Source organism: Archocentrus centrarchus, chromosome 6, assembly GCF_007364275.1.
Source record: "Archocentrus centrarchus isolate MPI-CPG fArcCen1 chromosome 6, fArcCen1, whole genome shotgun sequence".
Lineage (NCBI taxonomy): Eukaryota > Metazoa > Chordata > Actinopteri > Cichliformes > Cichlidae > Archocentrus > Archocentrus centrarchus.
In genome coordinates this window covers 8,232,380-8,254,327 of record NC_044351.1, presented here as the reverse complement: position 1 = coordinate 8,254,327, position 21,948 = coordinate 8,232,380, and the positions used below count along the sequence as shown (strand labels likewise).

The following is a 21,948-nucleotide window of genomic DNA, read 5'->3' as shown; positions in this document are numbered from 1 at the left end:
AGCATTAATCCACCAATAGGCCAACCATTCCAGAATTCATTAAGGACAGTAAAGAATCAGTACACAACTGTATCATCCACGCACACAGGATCAAGTCATAAGAGCACTCACATTTTATAATGGGCACATAAACTTAAACTGAAGGAGGAGGAAAAAAGAATTTCTTGGAAGCTTTTCTGAAAGTGAAAATCACATCTGAGAGACTGAAGTTTAAAATGTTTACAACAATATTTATACAGGCTGCCGGTTTTGCCTCTGCAAAACCATTCAAACTGCTGGACATTTATGTGCAGATTTTACTCAAAACTGAGCACATCAATTTATATTTTTACTAATCTCAGATTTCATTTGTGGCCATTTTGAGGTTAGGTTATCTCCATACAAGGGCTTTCATCAGCTTTTGTCTGGATACAGTAAATAATAAATTAGAGTAACAGAGTGTACTGTTTATTCATAAAAATTCCATTTATATTACGTGTATTCTAGGCAAAACGCACACAGCTTGGATTAAAAATTTCATGGCATATTACAAAGATGCAAACAGATTCCAATAAAAACATCCTGAAGCAGTGGACTGCTAAAACACCTGCAAACACACAGGTAAAGACACACACAGGTCCTTTTTTTGTTCTTTTTAATATAGCTGCAGCTGTTCAGATTGTTAATGTGGATTGGACACCCAAACACACACACACATGGAATGCTTGGCTGTACAGCTGGATGTCCTTAAGAGGTGCAGACAGACATGGAGAAACTATGCTGGTACTATACACACACACAAGCACTGCAACCACTGCCCAAAATCCTGATTAACCCCCTGACCCCTGAGAAAGACCACCAAGGAGGGTATTTAAAATGACACACACATATACCCACACACGCACACACACCCTGCAGTCACAGTTGATAGCACAGGTCTTTGTGCTGCAGTCTGAAATAGGGCAATGTTGTCCTCAAGTGAAATGAACAGGAGATCCATCCGTCTCTTCGCTCTCTGTCTGCTGTCTCTCTCTAGATGCTCGCAGGTCTTTCACAATCTGAGACTGATGGCTTAGACACTCCTTCAACTTGTCCTCCGTCAGGGTGAGACGCTCTTCCAGCACTGAAATGGTCTGAGTGAGGTGAAGTGGTGGAGGTGGGAAAGCATGACAATTATAGAGAAGTCAGAGAATAATTATACAAGCAGAAACCAAGAAGAGCAAAGTTCAGTCTGAAATCAATCCTTTCCCAGAGTAGAAAAAAAAAAGACATCAGAGCTAATGAGAGACAGTCTCGGCTTTCAAATTATTATTCATTTTGGTCTCGATGCATGTGGTAGTCACCATAGCAAAAAGGCAGAAATGGTTTAAAATTAAATATTTATAATATAAAGATTGTTTTATAGTTCATTAGGTTTCATTTATCATGTTTCCTGAGAAGCAGAAAATGCGCCAAATATTTCTTATAGATGATCATGTCTCTGAGCCCCCCTGACAAAAAAAAGAAATAAATACAGCAGCACATTTTTTTTTTCCTGGAGCCAATTTTCTCCTAAAACTGCAGAACATAAAATGCGTTCACTTTTTTTTCACCCACAGATTTCGTAAGTCATGAAATGAGATGATGTCTCTGTTCATCTAATGGTGACGCTTATCAAAAAGATGAAGCAGGCAGCTAAACCAAAAACCTACTTCTTGCTTTTGAGTTTGCTTTTCTTTGCCTTTGTTGAGACTTGTGCACAAGTAGAAATATAGGTTTGTGGGAGGAGATAAATGCCCTGCTCTGACTGCCTTTAGCTTTATCAATAAGAAGAACAGAATATATTTATGCTGAATGGTAAGCAACCTGGTGCTGGGATTAACCACCTCAGGCTTTTCTCCTACAATGTTTTTCACTCCTGCTAGTATCCTGAGTTGAGATATATATGCTTTTACTGATAACTGACCTGTGTGAGAATATCCAGCTGTTGAACAATGTGCTGCAGGATAGAGTTCACACTTGGATGATCAGAGAGAACTTCCAGTGGGTGTGTCTGTCCTATCTCCTCTACTTCTTCCTCTCTCCTTCCTTTCCTTGCTCTTCTGTCCGCCTTTGTGTCATTCCCAGCAGTCAAATCTGCCCTACTTGCACTCTCACCTTCGATCCATCCTTCCAATCTTGAATTGGCAACCTTACATGCTGTCAAACCGTTGGAGAGGTGACTGTTAGCAGCAGTCTGCATGGGTGTCAAGTGGGGCCAACTGTTTAAGAGCTGGAGATGAAAGCAAGAGTGAAAATTTGTGTTTTTTTTGCTCCACTTACATTCACCCCATCAAATACATTGTATCATACAAGAAACCCAGATTACATCAAATCACCATTATGACTCGGACATTTAATTAAGAAGAGACCACTGAAAACAAAGCGCTCTTATAATAATATTCTTTTAAAGGCTTCCCTAAGTGCTTGCACAGGAGTTAGAAAGAACTAGAAAAGGCTTAATAATCTCATGTTCATAGATAAACAGTAGCTGAAACCTATAAATAACCTTAAATGCCACATTTTTAATGTGTAGGTTTTTATAGGTGAAGAAGGCGTAAGCTGGAGCACTGAAAGACTATATAAGGGGCGGTTAACATGAAAGTGACTCCTACAGTCAAAATGTTAAAGAAATTAATGTTCAGTTTGAAGTAAAAGTGCTGATAAGGGTTTAAAAGTTTAAAATGAGTTAAAGTACCATCTGAAGTGAAAGCCTGGAAAGAATCATTTAGCATTTTATTGTAGTGAACCTTATCAGCAATGCATCGCCCTGCCCAGAGAAAACTATAAGTATATCATTATCCATAACATGCCAAAAGGAGTGATTCGAACATGATGAAAGGAAAATTTGGATTTGGCAGTCTTGGCAACGCACGCAGCAGCTGATTTACAGCCATTGTTTTCCAAACACAGGATGGCCAGTATCAGCTGCAGTGTTGTTTACTTTCTTGTTTCCAGTAGATGGTGCATGGCATCTCCTTAATGATGACACCACACTCATTATATCATGATATCATGGCTGGTTAATGAACTGAAGTCTGCTGTGTTTTGTCTGATTCATGGCAAGATTCAACTGGAATAGGAACTGAGGTATTGCATGTTACCAAACTATCAGCTGAAGTGGAAGTTCAAAATGGAGTTAAAGATTAAGCCGTTAATAAACTAATAATGGAACTCTAAACATCTATCCTGCTAGATCACCATGTCTGAAATATACATATATCAAAGGTTGACAGAAAGAATAAATCACAGGTTTTCACGATCCTGGATGATATATAATGATAACACGTTAGCCAACATCCTTCCTATCTCACTGTTCTGTCACTGAAGTAGGCCTTGAACCTGTTGCAACTTGGCAGACTGAAGTAGGTGGCTGACTCACACTGCTGGATTACTGACTGAAAGGCAGATTCAGTAACAGTCTGACTACCTTGCTCGCTAAAGCCAAGTCCATTGGTTGCTTGCATTCAGATACAAACAGAGCAAAACAGGAAAAAAAAAAAAAAAAATCAGCTTCATTTTTATATGACCTTCAAGTGTTCCTTACAAAGCAATTTTTTGTTCTTTCACAAAAACACATGACAAGGGAGACTGAACAATGAAGGAAAAGAAGAAGGGGGTGAGGGGGGAGACATTATATTCAGTGTAATCAGGGACGGTCCATTTGTCATAGCACACACATTTAGCACATTAGCTGTACAGCAGAGAAGCATCTATTCTAAAGAAAGTGTGGATTCAAACTGGCATTTTAGTTCTGAGTTTCAAACTACTGTAATAGTTCCACAAACTGAGAAACAAATAATTTATGCTTAAAAGCAACCAGAGCTCCGTAACCAGTTCCCAAACATTATTGTCATTCTACAGATCACAAGGTGAAGCTAGAGGCTTCCTCACAGGAAGCAGCTAGCAGTGACATGGCAATCAAAAACTACAAAAAGTCAATGACCAGTGATGAGAAGCAAAATAACTCCTGGTGACACAAAGTGGGTAGGTCTGAAGTCAAACCATGAAAAGGAGCAACTGAAGCAACTACCAACTGCCCACTAGCAATGAGCCATCAGCGACAAATCAATTTGCAACAAGCAAATCGCTTCCTGTGTGGACACTTCTTCACACTGAAACTGGGGAGTCATTATTTTTCAATGAATCAACTAATTGTTTAGTCTATAAAATGTCCATCCATCAATCCATTTTCTTAACCACTTATCCAATTCAGAGTCACTGGGAGATTGAAGTCTCTCCTAGCTGTCATAGGGAAAGAGACAGGGTACACAATCAACAGGTTGCCAGTCCAACACAGAGCTATAACTACAGTAGTGGTGTCTTAAAACTGCTTGCTCTTGACAACCAACAATTTAGATTCAATAAGCAAGATGATGAATTGATTTGTTGCAGTTGCTAATAATCATTTTGTAGAATGAATATCACTTAACCAGTTCTTTTTCAGTTTCAAAAAATAATAATCCAGAGAAAAGTTGAACTTGCCAATAATTATGCTGTATGTGAACGGCAGTAGGGTAAGGTTAGGTAATGCATGGACTACACCAACAGGAACAAAAGGGGAGGGAAAGGGGAGGCAGCGGGATAAACGGGGGATCGTTCAGGAAGATCAAGAAGGCAGGAAGTGCAGGGTTAAGAGGAGGGTGTCACACATTCCTAGCCTAATGCATGGAGCAATCGATTCCGGCTTACTTCCTGCATACTGTCCTCACTTCAAAGAAAGAGTGGAGGGGAGGCAGGAGAGGAAGGAGGATGGAGGGAAGAGAGGAGGAGTACACAAGTATGTGAAAAGGAGGAAGGAGGGAGGGTTACGATCAACTACTGAGAGGAGGCGAACATAGATGTCAGTGTCTGGACTGTGAGTTTCATGCTATCTGTGTTCTCACTTCATCTTGAACACCTTTTCTCTCCTTGGTGATACATCTGGTCAACATACGCTCAGCTCATTAACAGTTAACAGATTCAGGTCTCCATCCATCCTTCCATCCCCTCCATTCGCCCAGCAGTTTGGATACAATTAATGTTTAACAGGCAAGGTATCCAGCTGCCCTGGGTGTCAGTCAAAGCGCACACACACACACACACACACACACACACACACACACACACACACACACACACACACACACACACACACACACACACGCACGCCCAGTAAGAACATACACTGCAGATGTATGAAGCAAATGATCCCTGCAGCAGCAAGACTGAGAACAGTATTTTTATCAGAATATGTAACAAGGTGCTGCCTCGCATCATCAGATAGATGTACAAAAATCAAGGCAACATGCAGATATCTAACTTGTTCAATGTAAATCAATCAGGAGCCTAAACCTAACACTGTAAACAAGAACCTATTTACAAAAAGGGTAATTTCAGAGATAAACTCATGTCTGCTACGCTTTGAGGAATGTCAGAGGTCAGTCATGGCAGGACTGTGGCAATGGGGCTGCCGGTAATGTTTTCTATTTGATGGGAGATGAGTAGGTGGTTGGGTTTGGGTGGTTGAGCAGAGCAGAGCAATAACTAGCCACTGTAATAATGAGGGGGCAGTGGAAGTAACAGAGAGTACTGATAGGAAGGCAAGAATATCAAGTCAGTCTATGTGTTGACTCTCAGTATGTGTTTCAGTGTACACTGCACACAAAGTGTGATAATACTCCAATCTATGAAGTGCTTCCTAATATGGCCACAGTTTATGCCACAGATAATATTATGATGCACTGTGAAAGACACAAATTGAATGTCTAATGACAAACCAGCACTATTAAATGCTAATCACTGATTATTATTATTCTGATTATTATTATTCATTGATATTGTTGATAACAGCAGCAGATTTACTTAAAATGGGAAGTTCAGAACCACAATCCATAATAAATGCTAACAGTGGCTGTGATGTTTATGATCAAAAGGATCCCCATGAGAAAACACATCAAAAATAGCCTCACCTCCGCTTCTAAATCAAATCACAGATGTCTGATCAAAAACATCATTACCATGAGCACCAGAATTAGCTGCGCACTCGGTCGTTGGCAGGAAACCTCAGACATTGTGACCCTTATATAAAAAGCCATTTGATCTTAATTGAAGAGCCTCTCTGATGTCGTTCCTCCCCTTACCCCTTGTGAAGCCACAAGCTCATCCTCAAAACCTGCCTGATGTTTATTAACATGAAAAATCCTCCCTATGAAGTACGAAAAGCCTCCGTCAAAGCTAATAACTTCAATTGCACTTTAATTGTTTTACCAATCCGCCAGGTCATTTCATAATAGCTGGAAATTATGTGCATGTCATTTGAAAAGCACTAGTTAACCTCTTCTTCATTAGGGGCCCCTGTTGTGTGTCCAGGCGCCATTCCTCAAATTTAGTAAACATAACACATTCACTGGCATTAGTATGACTAACATCAATGTAGTATTTGTTGTATTGGGATCAAATTTGATAGGGTTGCAGGCAGTTTTAACTCTTGATCCCTTTCTGTGGCCCTGGAAGGTGTATGAACAGTGGCACCTCCATATATATTGCGTATATATTGTGTGTGTGTGTGTGTGTGTGTGTGTGTGTGTGTGTGTGTGTGTGTGTGTGTGTGTGTGTGTGTGTGTGTGTGCGCGCGCGCGCGCGCGCACACGCACGCATATACACTTCTGATCAAAATCTTAAGACTAGTTAAAAAATTTAAGTTTAAGACCATAGCCTTTAAAAGCCAAAAACTGTGCAAAAATTTGGATTCCATGTCATTTTCTGTCCAGTCTTTACACTGTCAAGACCTCCTGATGGCAAAAGCAAAAAAGCTCACTGACTTTGAACGTGGTAGGATTGTTGAGCTGCATAAGCACGGCCTCTCACGTGCCATCGCTGCTGAAGGTTGGATGCAGTAAGACAGTCATTTTGCATATTTTAAATGATCCTGAGGGTTATGGAAAGTGGTAGACCCAAAAAAATTTCACCAGTGCTGAGCTGCAGGATCCGATTGGCTGTCCGTCAAGACACGGGATGATCCTCTACCCAAATTAAGGCCATTACTGGTGCTGACTGCAGCCCAATAACCATCAGACAGCATCTGTGAGGGCTTCAGAAACAAAAAACCTCTTCAAAGGCCACGTCTTCTTCAACACCACAAAATTGCCCATTTGGACTTTGCAAGGGTGCACCAAACATGGGACATGGAAAGGTAGAAGAAAGTTGTCTTCTCTGATGAGAAAAAATTTAACCTTGATGGTCCTGATGGCTTCCAACGTTACTGGCATGACAAGGAGATCCCACCTGAGATGCCCTCATGACTGAGGGCCCTTGTCTGTGTGGTAATGACTGGGTTTTTCAACAGGACGATGCTGCAGTTCACAATGCCCGCCTGACAAAGGACTCCTTCCAGGAGAATAACATCACTCTTTTGGACCATCCTGCATGTTCCCCTGATCTAAATTCGATTGAGAACATTTGGGGAGGGATGGCAAGGGAAGTTTACAAAAATGGACATCCAGACAGTGGATGCCCTTCGTGAAGCCATCTTCAACACTTGGAGCAGCATTCCCACTAGCCTCCTGGAAACACTGGCATCAAGCACGCCTTAACGATTGTTTGAAGTGATCAACAAGAATGGTGGAGCTGCTCATTACTGAGTCCTTTTTTTTGACACTTTCTGTTTTTTTTTTGGGGGGGGGGGGGGGGGGGGGGGGGGGGGGGGGGGGGGGGGTTTGAGCTATGGTCTTAAACTTTTGATCAGCTTAAAAAAACCTTGTTTGAGTGTAAATGCAGTTTTCAAAAAATTCCCTGCTCAAAAGTTTTTCTCTTGCTCAGATTTCTTCTTTTAGCATTGTGAAGCTTTACTTCGAACCTTCTTAAGATCCAATAGTGCAAAATGCAAATTCTTGCAATTTTTTAACTGGTCTTAAGATTTTGATCAGGAATGTATATACACACACACACTTATGCTATGTACAGAATGTAGTGTATATGAAGTTGAGGTTTAAAGTGATTGTATAGTTTATAGACATTAAATCTTTCAAAAGCTTTATCACCAATTTAATAAATTGCAATAATTCTTTTAGGGAAATTTTAACAAAGACAATGGGGAAAATTAAACATACTACTGTACTGTATATACAAAGTTTTTTGTAAGCCTTTAAAAATTTCTTACTACGTGACAATCCACAGAGTCCATCATGTATCATGTAACACTGCCACTCTTTTTCCTGTATCTGACAGTTTATGTGTGACTGATATGTGTCCTGTAATGGGAAGGGAGCATTCTCTAGTCACAGGATGCCATGTAATGCAGTTAATAAAACAGACTCTGTGGCAGGAGGAAATCCTTGTTTAAAAAATATATAAATCAGGAGGCCCTCCCCCACCCTGGTTTCACTTTCCTATTTTTGCAAACCCACAAACATGCACATACAGGCAAGGAAATAGTTCACCTCTTCCTCCAGCTTATCTGGAGGAACACTGAGAAATTCCCAGGCCAGGCGAGAGATATAATCTCTCCAACGTGTCCTAGGTCTACATGAGAGCCTCCTCCCAGTAGGACATGTCAACCCAGGAGGCACACTAGTCAGATGCCCAAACCCACTATGTCCTCAATAGAACTCAGCAGCATCCCATCCATACCCACCATGTGAGTAGAGCACCACTTCCCCTCCTGAGTTGCCTGACAGTTTTACAAAATCACTTTGAGGCAGAACAAAAGTCTTTTTCCATGGCTTCACTAAACTCCTCCTACACACAAGTTTTTGCTTCGGCCACCGCCCAAGCCGTGTTCTGCTTGGCCCTTGAGCACCCCACTCAATGACTCCAAGAGGGCTGGGTACTCTGAATTTTTGTTTGGCGCATAAGCACAAAAATCAGTCAGGAAGCATTACCTGGCCTGAAGGTGCAGGGAAACAACCCTCTCACCCATTGGTAAAAACTCCAACGTACAGGAAGCAAGCTGAGGGGATACAAGGATACCCACTCCAGCCTGCTACCTATCACCGTGGGCAATTCCAGACTGGAACAGAGTTCAACCTCTCTCCAGGAGACTGGTTTCAGAGCCCAAGCCATGTGTTGAGCTAAGCCTGACTATACCTAGCCAGTATCTACAACCTTGCACTAACTCAGGCTCCTTCCCCACCAGAGACACTCCATGTCCCAATCACCAGCCTTGACAGCCAGGGATCAGTCCACCAGGGGATCCACCTGAATGTAACAGGAAGTCAGTTGGCAGGCAGACTTGGCAGGAGATGTGAAGCTTCTGTTTCAGGTCGGCCAGCACACCACACCAGACGACTAATTTTCATTTCATCTTTGTCACTCCTAATTGTCACCAGACGAGGTGCTTCACATACACAAAAAACAAAAGTGTGTCTCTTCAAAACAAAATAAAAACATAGTTAAGTATGTTCATACTCAATACGCACACGTGACATGTCAAAAAAAAAAAAAAAACATACACAGAGAAAACAGGCAGTGCACACAGTCACATGAATTCACACAAATGTTTGTTAAAGGTACGGCAACACTGATGTTCTTAAAAGCCCAGAGGTGAAAGATGAGCAGGAAGCAAGAGTATATTCATGTGACTTTGAGGAAGTGCACAGATTTCTCAACCTCCCCTTCTCTCTCCTCTATCTGTCTGCCTCCAACATCCGCACAGAAGCCACCCACACACTCAAACAAAAATATCCTGCTTGCCATTAAATACAGTGTGTTTTCTGTCCACATCACACATGCATAAATGGGAACTGTAAACACCTCGACCACAGCCAAAAAAAAAAAAAAAAACAGCAGCTTCCTGCCATGGTTCAGCGGCAGATGGGCCAGACACACAGAAGCTAAAAGCATTTTAACACACAAAGTAAGGTAACCTGAAAAATTTAAATGAATAAAACTCATAGCAATGCTTTTACATATCAAAGCATACACACAACTCAGAACAGCATATACTCATACTAACACACACAGTGCAGAACCCACACAAATCTTAAAGAGAAATACATAGCATTCACACACATAATGCACATCCATTTACGAATATAGTGAGTTTCTTACTCAAGTGTGTTACTTTACTCACATGTCAAGGACAAAGATAAACAATTCTTATAAGAAATATTACATGTCAGAGCTCAAACACACATTGATATTAATGTGTTCTGCTTTTTAAAAAGGTGTGCAGTCACGGCGCTCCCTTCAAATGCAGGACTGATTAACCGAATAAAAGGAAAGCTCATAAGTAAGAGGAAAAGAAAAAGTAAAACACACACAAAAAAACAAAAACACATGACTATGACCCACTTCTGCAAGATAAATGGGGGCAAAATCTGTCATCAAATCTCACCAAGTATGAAGACGCACTGTCGCTCAGCACTGCTTAGCTGACAAGAGAGGTAATAAAGATCACTCTTAATGCTCATAATGTTACCAGAGGAAATACTGACGAAGCAGTTGGTGGGAAACTGAAAAATGATATAACACTTCTGGCTGAATGCTCCTGATAACGAATAAACAGTTTAAGAGGTAACGGCATTAACAAAATGCTAGCACAGCTGTATTTTTATGATGTATTATTAATGGAACAGCATAGACCATAAAACAAAAACTAAAACTAGCTTCTACGCCAAGAAGTAATTTCTCAAAAGATCCTCATGAATGCTATTATCAAAAATCAGCATCAAAATCACTGCACATTGAAAGAGCCTATAACCATCAACTGACTGACATATTGAATGTTAACAGTCTTTGATTACATGCAATTCTTTCACCAAGCTACTGGACTGGTAAATAGAAAACCTAAACTCACCAGCTTAAATCATAAATATCAAAAATATTATGTAATCCAAACCTGCTGTCACTTATGCTTTGTAGATAACGTTTGACAAGTTATAGCTGTGTTAATGTGAAATATGTAGGAGTAGCTTAATGGGCAAAGCACAGCACTCACATGGATAGTGTTTATAGGTTACCACTCATGCTAAAAGTGGATACAGCAGTAACAACAGAGGGCTTCTGATGAAAGCCACTTCCAAAAAAGGTTGCTCAGTGTTCATTAAACATGGTCAAGCACTTGCAGCGTAGGTGTGAAAAGGCTTTGTTCACCATGAAATGGATTTTTTTTTTTTTTTTTTAATAACCACAGCACAACAACAGCTTTATCATCTGCTGAAGGTATCTTCAGTTTATCCCCACATGTTTAAGGGAAATAAATCACAGTAGAGTAAAGCCCTCATTAACACTAGATGTGTGCTTCAAACACAACAGACTAATGTTCCTGATGAATGGGCTACAAACCCTTGACTGGCTTGATTAAAGAGGTTTCATACTGGCAACAACGAGAGGAGACCTGTGCTTTTGTGTTTCAGTGGCAGTGGTTAGATGCAATCCTTTGTCTACAATGAGTTTATAATATCAACACTGTTACCAAAGGCATGATGTATAAAATAATAGCTATAACTGCATGCAGCAAATATGACCCCAAATATAATAACAAAAATTTAGATAGATTTCGTCATTATTTACAGCAGTTACAGTGTGGAATTCTGAACTTGTGTTTTCATTTGTGTCTGGTCACCCATGTACCAGTGATACAAGCCAGGCATGCTGTGGTGGAAACAGACGTGCAGGACTGGCAGTGCGGCTATTATGCATGTGAGCAGGAAGCTATTAACACGGCATTACAAGGCAACCAAGGGGCAGGAAATTAAATTTTGCTGCCTCTGAGAAGGTTATGTCCTAGCCCTCCCTCATGGTGGGTAACTGATTATTGATTATTAGCTAGTTGGCTACCCAAAGCTCTTCTGCTTCTATGCATTTTCTCCTTCAACATTCAATGCCTCTTACATTTTGGTACCTAGTCATCCTTAAGCTTTGAGTATGAATGAAGGTTCCATCTCTTTTTATGGAAATAATCAAATTTCTTCTGCCTTGAATGGTTTCTGCAAGAATATCATGAATGAACCTATGCAACAAAGATTTTTTAAGGTGGTCTCTCTCTGCTCTACTGTCCTCTCTGTGCCACACAATTAACCATTAACAGGTAGATAGCAATACATTATTGGTCTGGGACACTGTTGCAAAACAGATTCATAATCTAAAGAATTTCACCTCCTAGTTAAATAAAGGTTAAAAAACAAAACAAAAACAAAGAAACAACATAATAATTGACTGGATTATTAAATAGGACCCCACTGCCAGAAAAACCGCTAGTCTGCTGAGCAGTTTTTCAGGTGAAAACCCTTCTTACTGAGTAAATAATGTCTAACATAACGCTTGTTAATCATTAATGTCAAACGCCATTTGGTTCCTAGCATGACTTTCTTCACACCAAGATAAGACGACACAGTAAACATAACCTGCACTCAACTGAATTATGACTACAACAACAGAAGGGCACTAAAAGTTCTACACCAAACAAAGCATTGATTTTAATCTACTGAGTCAAGGTCATAACAAAATAAAAACACTAGGTCTGTTTTGGTTCTGCTCTGGGGGAGACGACCTACATCTCCAATTTATGCTATGATAACAGGCAGGAAGGAACATGTTTTCCTGACGTGGCTGCAATTCACTCTAAAACGCCCACATAGTAAACACAGAATCTGAAGTGAACATGTGTTGAAGGACTTGCATATCATTTGGCATGCATTCACAACTGAAACATCAATGTACACAATCTTAAATGATCACACCCATGCAAATACGCCCACACACCACTGTCCTCGTGCTAGCAATTGTGTTTGCGCTGAGATATAAAGCCACTGTTTAACTTATTAAGTCAAGTTTATTTTGTGTGTGAGAATACTTTATGTGAATACCCTTGCCTATTACATAACACCTGTTCTCTGAACCATACCACCAGCGTGGCTGAGAGATTCTCTCAATTTATCCATCGTGTTCTTATGTGGGTTCAGGTTGCAGGAGCAGCAGTCTAATTGGGGATGCCAAAATTTTCACAACATACCAAATAAACCTAAAAGAGGTAAGCTGATGCCTATGAACACACACACACACACACACACACACACACACACACACACACACACACACACACACACACACACACACCAAAAAAACCACTTCAGAATTTAAATGACAAACTAGGGCATCAAGGGCTTGAACACATTAGTTTTATTAGCCCAGGATTTCTGTGAATGCCAAGGGATTCACTACAGCTCAAGCTACAACCCCTTGAGGCCCCTAGTATCTCATATAATGGTCGCTGAAGCTTGTTAGCTACAAATGACACTCAGTGAAAGCCCTTCCTGAGGCCTCAACATCCATCTCAATTAATTTACCAAAGCTCAATTAGTAAAAAAAAAAAAATATATATATATATATATATATATTTTATATATATATATATATATATATATATATATATATATATATATATATATATATATATATATATATATATATATATATTTTTTTTTTTTTTTTTTTAATTTTCCTTATCCCTTACATATTGTTCTAATCTGTCATTTTGAAAAGTGAAATGGTCCTTTTTTGTAACTGCCTCCCTGGGGAAGTTTAAAGGTAAGCGTCAACAGCAGCAGTACCCATGAAGAAAATAATCACCGCTTGGCTTAAGGACATTTCTTGAGGATGTTTACTGTCATGGGGGCTTGAACATGAAACATGGTTCTCTGGGTTCACTTGTTAGTGGGCAGATTTAATCAATGTTGCGCATGTGGATAGAATTAAACAGTAATCTTTCTGCCAAAACCTGAGCTAACAATGCATCACCGAGCTGAATGGGAGGCACCAGCACACTCGCACTCATTTAACTAAATAAAATAAAAACCAACAATTTAAGTAATCGAGCTAGACACCAGGGAGGAGGAAAAGCCCTTGGTCATCAACTCTGGATCCTCTTTCATTGTTCCCATATTTTTTTCCCTTCTTTTCTACTGTACTTCCTCTTTATACTTCTGTTACATGCCAAATGGAAGTGGCTGTGTTATCTGATTCCACTGGTAGACCTTGTATATGCCTCTGACTAAGCAGTGCAGAGACAAAAAGGGAACACAAAGGGAATAAGTGATCTGTGTCTGTTTTGTCAGTTTCATTACAGCAATGAAGCGGTAAGTTGCAAAATCTTTGTGTGCTATGATTCATCACAATCTTAAGTTTCGAGTTTACTGTAAGCTTCCTGACTAATAAATAGTACTGCCAACTTTTCATAGCTTGTTTTCCAAATGTGAGATCAAGTTTTGTGGTGAGAGTCGGGATGTTTTGAAAGTTACCACAACTTTCAAGTTCACTTGAAATGAAAAACTCAAATAAAATATTAGCTAAAATTAAAAAACAAACATAGGAAAACCACTTTGCAAACTAATTTGAAAAGTCTCATTCCTGATGATATACACCTGTAGCTTTCATTTAAATAAGCTCTGAATGGGTGGACATCACAGCAGAGGTTCTTAAGAAAAACTCTTGTTAGACAGGAAATGAGGCTTTCACGGAGAAGTATAGAAACTCATATCCTAACCAGAGGATTGTCTTTGGTTTCTTTCCCACCAAAGCCTCAAGTGGAGGCGAAGCCTTTCATAGTGAGAAAGTGAATGAGCGTCATTGTGGCTTTGCATGGGATTAGCCCATTTTAAAGCCCCTTAGTAAGATTTACCCACATTATTCACATTTTAATGGCCATTCCCACCCACGCATACACATGCTGGCTAAAATCAAAATCCACAGCAATGAAATAAGGGAGGAAATGTCAAGGTTCATTGACCTCACTCAAGTATAAGCATTGTTCAAATACAATTAGAGCACTGAAATTATTGAAATGGGGAGATGTATAAATATGGCAATTACTTTAATCAGTGACAATAAACATTTACAAATGTATTAACCAAGCAGAGTAAACACCAGAGTAATCATTCAAGAAGCACAGATCTGTGGAAGGCCAGAAAAAGCTGTGAGTGCAGCTCTGGTGCAGCTCTGGTGCATGGTTAAACTGAATGGCCTACAATGACAACCTCCACATATACATAGATCCCATTTAATGGACCCCCCTTCCAAAAAAAAAAAAAAAAATTAAATGAGACATTCCCAGACTCTCAGTCCTCTAACAACTTATGGACCATCTCTATATGGAGAATGCAGATCAGCTTTCCACAGAAATCCAAAGGATGTGATATTTATGCTCTTGCCTCAGTGCCCCTCTGCTGCTCTATTAAAAGCCAAAGTAGTTAAAAGCAACAAATAACTGGCTACCAGCACAACACAGATTATACACAAGAGCAAAAGGACAAAAACACTGAAGCAGCAGCAACATGAGGTAAGAATTTCAAATTTAACATTGCTGTGGAAATAAAAGCTAATGTCATTTAATATGGCTCAAAATATTAGGCTTGGTTATTGAAATGTCAGCAACAATCCACATACAGCTCTAACACTATCTACCCCTTTCAAAATGCCAACCTGTGGGAAACACTGATAGCAGGTGGCTAAATGAATGACAAGAAAGGCCAGCTGATTGTGCCAGAGAGGCCCTCAAAGAGGAAACTGCTAGTGCTTCCATCAATGTGGAGCAACAGAGGGAGCACTAAAAGAAGATGGTAGAGCTAGACTGCTTGACTGACAGCTGCAGCAGCAGGGGGGGTTAGAGGTTGTGCTGCGTCTCTACCCTTAATGGCACAGGCAGGAGGGAGCAGAGCGCTTCCAGGCCCTGGCAGCCACAGGTGGGCTTTGTGGTCTGTCTTCATGAGTCCTGCAGCACCCAGCTGCCTCTCAACCCTCTATCCAAGAGAAACAACAGGCAGGCCTATTCTGTCCATATTTTATTTTTCTTTGACTTTCTTTTAAGGCTTAACACCTTTGTAGACAAATATTTAGGTTCATGTATCAATTTGCTTTTGGCTTTCACAAAACCTACATGTTCCATTTAGTTTCGCTGTGCATGTAAAATATGTGAACACAGGAACCTGTTTTGAAGATTGCCCACTACAATATACCATATAAACTTTTTCGTTATTTCAGCATCTGACCAGCTTTCGCCTATTAAACCAGCATCAATATATTCATAATCAAACTTGGGGAAAAAATATCTGACATCTGACAAGTTTAACAATTAAAAAAGTAATGATCTTAAAATTAGACATCCTGTGACCTAAAATAAATACACAAATAAATAATCACTTCCTGGAAGCTTCAGATCCCAGTTCAAATAAACTTCCTCTGCTTTAACAATATTTAATCTGATTCATTTGTCTGTAGTTTTTAATGAAGTTCTGTCTGCCAGTGGGTAAGCCTGCATTCTACGTGTTTTAAAAGGTTGCCAAAACAAAGAGATTAGCAATTTTGTAGTGTTCCCAAAGCTGATTAATCCAAATAACAAAAGTCACATTTGGCCCATTTTACTAAGTAGAACATTGCTTTAGACTCCTCCAGACTGAAACTCTGGACAATATCCTGAAATATACTTCACAACTTCAGTAAGGAGTTAGTTATATATTAATCTCTCACAGTTGTGTAGACAAATGTATAGGTGAACACAGTCGAAAAGAGCCAAATGTGGGTGGAGGAGTTGGGTGAGGAATAAGAATCTGCTTCTTGAATTTCTGAAGATGTGATGGATGGATTTGTTGGCAGAAGACACGCTTATTTGGTAACCCCAATGACATTCCTGGGTTCACCCAACTCGTCTTAACATCAAAGCCAGGTTTTTATGTAGGCGTCCAGTCTAAATAGCAGAGTCGACGGTTACATCAGATTCTGTGTGTATTGCTAAAATATCTCATCCACATCTGCCTTCTAAGCCAGAACCAAAAGGTTCGCAGGGTTAGTCTGATTTTCTGCAAATTTAAGCCTTGGCAAACTGATTATTTCATAGTTTAAAACTGCAGATTTGAGCATATGTGTGTAATAATACAAATAAAATGCAACTTTTAAATGTAGTTTTATTTTTGGGGTGCCATTTACTTTGCCACAGGGTACCCAAATATTTGCATGCAACTATATAAAATAAACTGCTCATATTTGACCTTTCAAATAAGTTACTGACAATGCAGGCCTGTAATGGAAGCAAGAGCTTTCCAGATTATCTTGGTCCTTTTCCTCTTAAGTAGCTCTGACTTACTTTTTGAGAACAAGCCACTGCAATACACAACAGTGACCCACATATGTCTAACTAAATGAACTCACACTAAACATTCTTTATTTCAAGATTCAGATTCTAGAGTAAAAACATACGTGATTATCAGAGCTACACAATCAGCTTGTCTCTGGGTGAGACATTTATTATTTTACATGTTGGGAGAGCAAACATTCTACAGCTTCAACCTTTGCAGAGGATGAAAAGGACTCCAGAGGTAGGAAAGGTAGAGACAAGGAAAACTTTGTAGACAGTTCATCCTTTCTTGTCATTTTATTGTACCACCTCCACAACGGTCAAATGTTAACGTCAAATGAGCCAAAACCCTCAGCCCACTCTCTCCTGCAAAAGGTGGATGTGCAGACTGTCAAGTATTTCCTTCTGTGCACTTCCAAACACTAAAGCTATTGTGTGTTCTGCAGTGAGTGGTAGGAACAAAGGACACGGTGTATTGCCAAGTTAACAAAATCCAACTGCGTCAGGCTATGAAAAGTAAGAGAGATGTTCTCCGAAGAGAAAGGTGTAAAGAAAAGGACAGGACCCCCAAACCAGCAATGACTTTGATCCTCCCTTAAATCTCAAAAAGTGCCGATCGATCAGTAGATAGATACTTAAACAGGCTAAATTTGAATTTTGCCATTTGGCTGTAGACTCCCACAACTTCACAACAAGCACAATTGTTTTGCACTTTTGCACTGCTGAGAGTGAACCCACATATACTGAAATTTCTCCATCTGTACAGTTTGTTCAGTCTAAACCTCATTTAAAGCAATCACTACAGACAGAAGCTTGAATTTTGCCTCGGTACAACACCACAATGATTTTGAAATCAAACAAGATGTAATTGAAGTGCAGACTTCAATCACATCTTGTTTGATGTACATTCCGGTATAGTTGTTTTCAATTACTGAAAACAACTATACCTGGTGTGCAGGCTATACTCTGCTCAGATTCAGACAAATGCTGTAAAGCTGATCATGCAGTGTTTCACTGCAAATGGATACTGATGCAAAGCATGCTGCAAGCACACCTTTCAGTTACTCAAGACAAAACAGAATGCAGAGAGACCTCCTCATTCCAACTACACATGCTGCTGTCACTGTAGCAGGCAGTAGTACTGACACTATGACTTACTACTGCTGTAATTGAAGTACTGTTCAAAGATGGAGCACACAAATGAGTCACCAGATTTGTCTGTACCACAAAAGTCTGATGCTGACCTTAGTTGACAAGCCTAAGAACACAACATACAACACTATATAAATTCAAGATAAATTTTAAAGCAACTAGATTCGTGCAAACCCATGCTAAATTCAGATATATTTCATGAGTAGGCTTCTTGTCAATTTGCCCTCACATGAGCCTTTCCAAACATAGCTCCTGATGTGTGTCACAAGATGTTTCTTGACAAGGGCCATGGATGTCAGTTTAGACTGGGGCCTTTGAAGTGGTGCAGCACTGGGACTTTCTAATAATAACTAACTGTGGAGAGGAAATAAATGGGTAACTTCCTTTCATTAGACTCACTTATGTGTTCAAATATAGCTGGTCACAAGGGGACTTGCAGCCCAAAAGGTGGCATGTGGACATGTTCATGAAGAGAACCACAGTGGATCAAAGTGAGGACATCTATGCTTTTGTTCTAACAGTATTATTGGCACTTTTTAAGAAAGAATTTTCTTAGTGTTTATTCACAGTTCATTAATGGGATGAAATACAAGAAGAAAGTTGAGGATATTATTAATGCAGTCTGAAAAACAATTTTATATTATTGCTATAAAATGTGGAAACAAACGTGCCATGTGTAATTCTAGATCCCAATTTTCTTGAATGAATACATGCTAAAAAAGACAAATAATTATAGTTTGGATGCATTTGCTGTTATTTCACAGAAGCTGATTTCAACTCTAATATATTATTATTATTTTTTTAAATGGGATCCTGAAGAAGTGAACCCAAAAACATGTTACAATGCAAAGGGCATTTTTTGGGGGAGAATCAAGCTTGATAATTTGAACTTTAACGCAAATTCTGATCATTCGTGAGATGTACTGTGGCATTTACATACAGTTCCCTCCATAATGTTTGAGACAAAGATCATTTTTGTAGTTTTGTCTATATACACCACCACAGTGGATTATAAACCAACCAACCAACCAACCAACCAACCAATCGCTACATGATCAAAGTGCTGACTTTTAGGTTTATTCAAGAGGTTTTACAAAGTTTTGCATGGCCTGTTTAAGAATGGCAGCCATTTTTATACAGGCCCCCATTTTCAGAGATTCGAAATTGAAGTTGCCAAGCAAAGTGCTCGATGACAGAATTATTTCCATGGTTAAGAAAAACACCTTCACAACATCTAACCAAGTCAAGAACACTCTTAAAGAAGCAGGTGCATCACTGTCAAAGTCTACAATCAAGAGACGCCTTCCTGCAGAGAGTTTACAGCAAGGTGAAAACCACTGATTATACTCAAGACCAAGGAGGTCAAATTAGGCTTTGCCAGAAAACAAAAGCACATATTGATTGATTTTTTTGTTTTGTTTGTTTGTTTTGTTTTTTTAAAACCTGTCTTGTCCGGCAGCTTATGCAAGCAAAATTATTGTCTGCATGCTCATTGCAATGCTAAGAGGAGCTATTGTAGGCTCCTCTTGTTAGTTTTTTCATTTATTTTCTTGATTTGTTTATTTACAAGTTTAAATGGCATGGCCAAAAACACGGACAGGTGGGAAGTGGCATCTGTAACAATACAACCCCCCCCAAACCCCCACAACAAACAACACCTTGAAAGAGAAGAATACAACAAACACCAAACACATACTCTTGCTCTGTTGCTTGTGTGTGTGTGCATGCCTGTGTGTGTTCCGCGTTTGCCATGAAACATACTCGGTAAAGAGGGTGAAAAGCCACAACAAGGACAACTGGTGCCAGAGATAGACTCAGGAAACCCAGGCCGCCCGCAGCCCCGAGACCACACGTCCTGATGACAACCATGTGCCCAACCCCAGAGAAGGAGGAGGGAGGGGGTACCCACGGCCAAAGATTTCCAGAGAACCATGGGCAGCCGACCCCGCCAGAGGCCGGTCATCATTGCACGAGACAAGGGAGGGTCCCAGGGCCCCAGGCGCCCTAGAACTGCCTGATGCCAAGAAGAGCCCTCCCTGTGTGCACAGAAGCAGCCCACGCCCACCCGAACCACAACCCTCATGGGAGCTGGCCAACAACCACACCAAAACACCCTGCCTCGTGCCCTGGAACCACCGGGTGGGCAGCAACGACCAATGGGGAGCAAACATGTCCCACAGGGGGCAAGGCACAGCAAGCACCAGACCCAGAACCAGCCATACATGCATACACACACAAAGACAAATGCACTATGAGACACACTCATCCACATCAACCCATCTTCTGACACATGGGCGAAGCAGCCACACCAGAATGCAGTCAGCCCAACCCTAGACACCCAAGCCAACCCCCGCCCCGGGCCGTGTGCAGGAAATAGGGGACATATTGGTTGATTTACAGTCTATTGTGATGGTGTACAGTTGCAAAACTACAAAACTCTGTCTTTTTCTTAGATATTATGCAGGGCAATGCAATTCTGTGTAACTACACAGGCATTTAATTTAATATCTGTGATGTGCCCAAGAACACCAAACACAGGTATTTGAATACACAAAAACATGTGAAAAGCCAAGGTTACAAAGCATGAAGAAACTGAAACTTTCTAAGATGTTTTTCCTTTATTTTTTCTTATACTCTCTCTAGAAATTCATTCACAGTATCATTTAAACGTCAACAGTCACATATTGCTATATGGAGGAGTGGAGGACAACAAGAGGTTAAATCTCCCATGTAATGACACAAATCCAACAATTAAAATGTCTTATATTTTACCTCTCAGAAAGTCAACTTAGTGATTATTGGACACGTAAACAACTCAGAGGGAGAGAAAGATTTAAGAGTGACAGAAGCTGTACAAACAGTGGATGTGCTGATTGAAAGTGTCATGAAAGTTAGAGTACATCTGTTCTGAACACTGACATGAAAGCACAACTCAGTGGTTCTGACTGTGCAGTTGAAAGAAACCATGGAGCACTGAATGCTAAAAGCATCATACAACTACACACAAATATTAAACCTCCATTTCAAAAGCTGCAAATCACAGAAACGACCAAAGCAGATGGATGTCCGCAAGAGAGATTTGACTGAGCTGCCTTGCCATGCAAATGCCTGCTAATCAGCTTTAGCTCTTAAGCTAATACCAAAAGGACTGCAAAGCACCTGTGGGAAATGCATTCACCATTCAGAACAACCTCACAGCTAATTGCTAATAGTCTCATTGTAAAACAATGCAACCTCTCAGACTATAGCAGCGACCTAACCTTTTCTATGTTCCCACACATACTAGGCTCAAAGCCTTCACAAAATACTTAAGCATCTTTAACCAAAAAGCTTGAATCTAAACCATGGCAAACAATTAAACAAAAATAATAAGATGAATTAAAGCCGCAAAAATTCACTTGAATTTAACAATATAAAAATCACTAAGGAAGCCACATAGTCACAGCTTTTTGGTATAAAAGTTGCATTTCTCAGCTACTTGAGTTTATATTAAGACATGGCTTTATCAGAAGATCAAACAGATATCACCAAAATCTGGAAATAAAGAGTTAAACTGCCCTAAATCATGTGCAAAAAAAAGCTACTGTGATTAATAATAATTAAAAATTGCGTAGCAAAATGTGATCAGAAACGCTCGCAGCAGAAGTTGAGTTAGGATCATACTGATTACTGGAAAAATTCCATATTCTGCAGGAGCGCTCTGGGTGTTTAAAGCAACTAAAGTCTAATCTATTCCCACTTTGTCATCTTTT

The 21,948-nt window shown here is 40.0% G+C and overlaps 1 protein-coding gene across 1 annotated transcript in view; it reads right to left on the bottom strand.

Annotated features, from left to right (window-relative positions):
* Positions 1–423: 423 nt before the first annotated feature.
* poc1b (POC1 centriolar protein B) overlaps positions 424–21,948 on the bottom strand; it is a 37,078-nt gene continuing 15,553 nt past the window's right edge. The window contains exons 11-12 of the mRNA XM_030732185.1: positions 1,925–2,230; positions 424–1,112 (exon numbers count right to left, since the gene is read on the bottom strand). Of these exons, the coding sequence (XP_030588045.1) occupies positions 954–1,112; positions 1,925–2,230 (465 nt within the window). The 3' untranslated portion in view covers positions 424–953. The remainder of the gene's footprint in view (positions 1,113–1,924; positions 2,231–21,948) is intronic.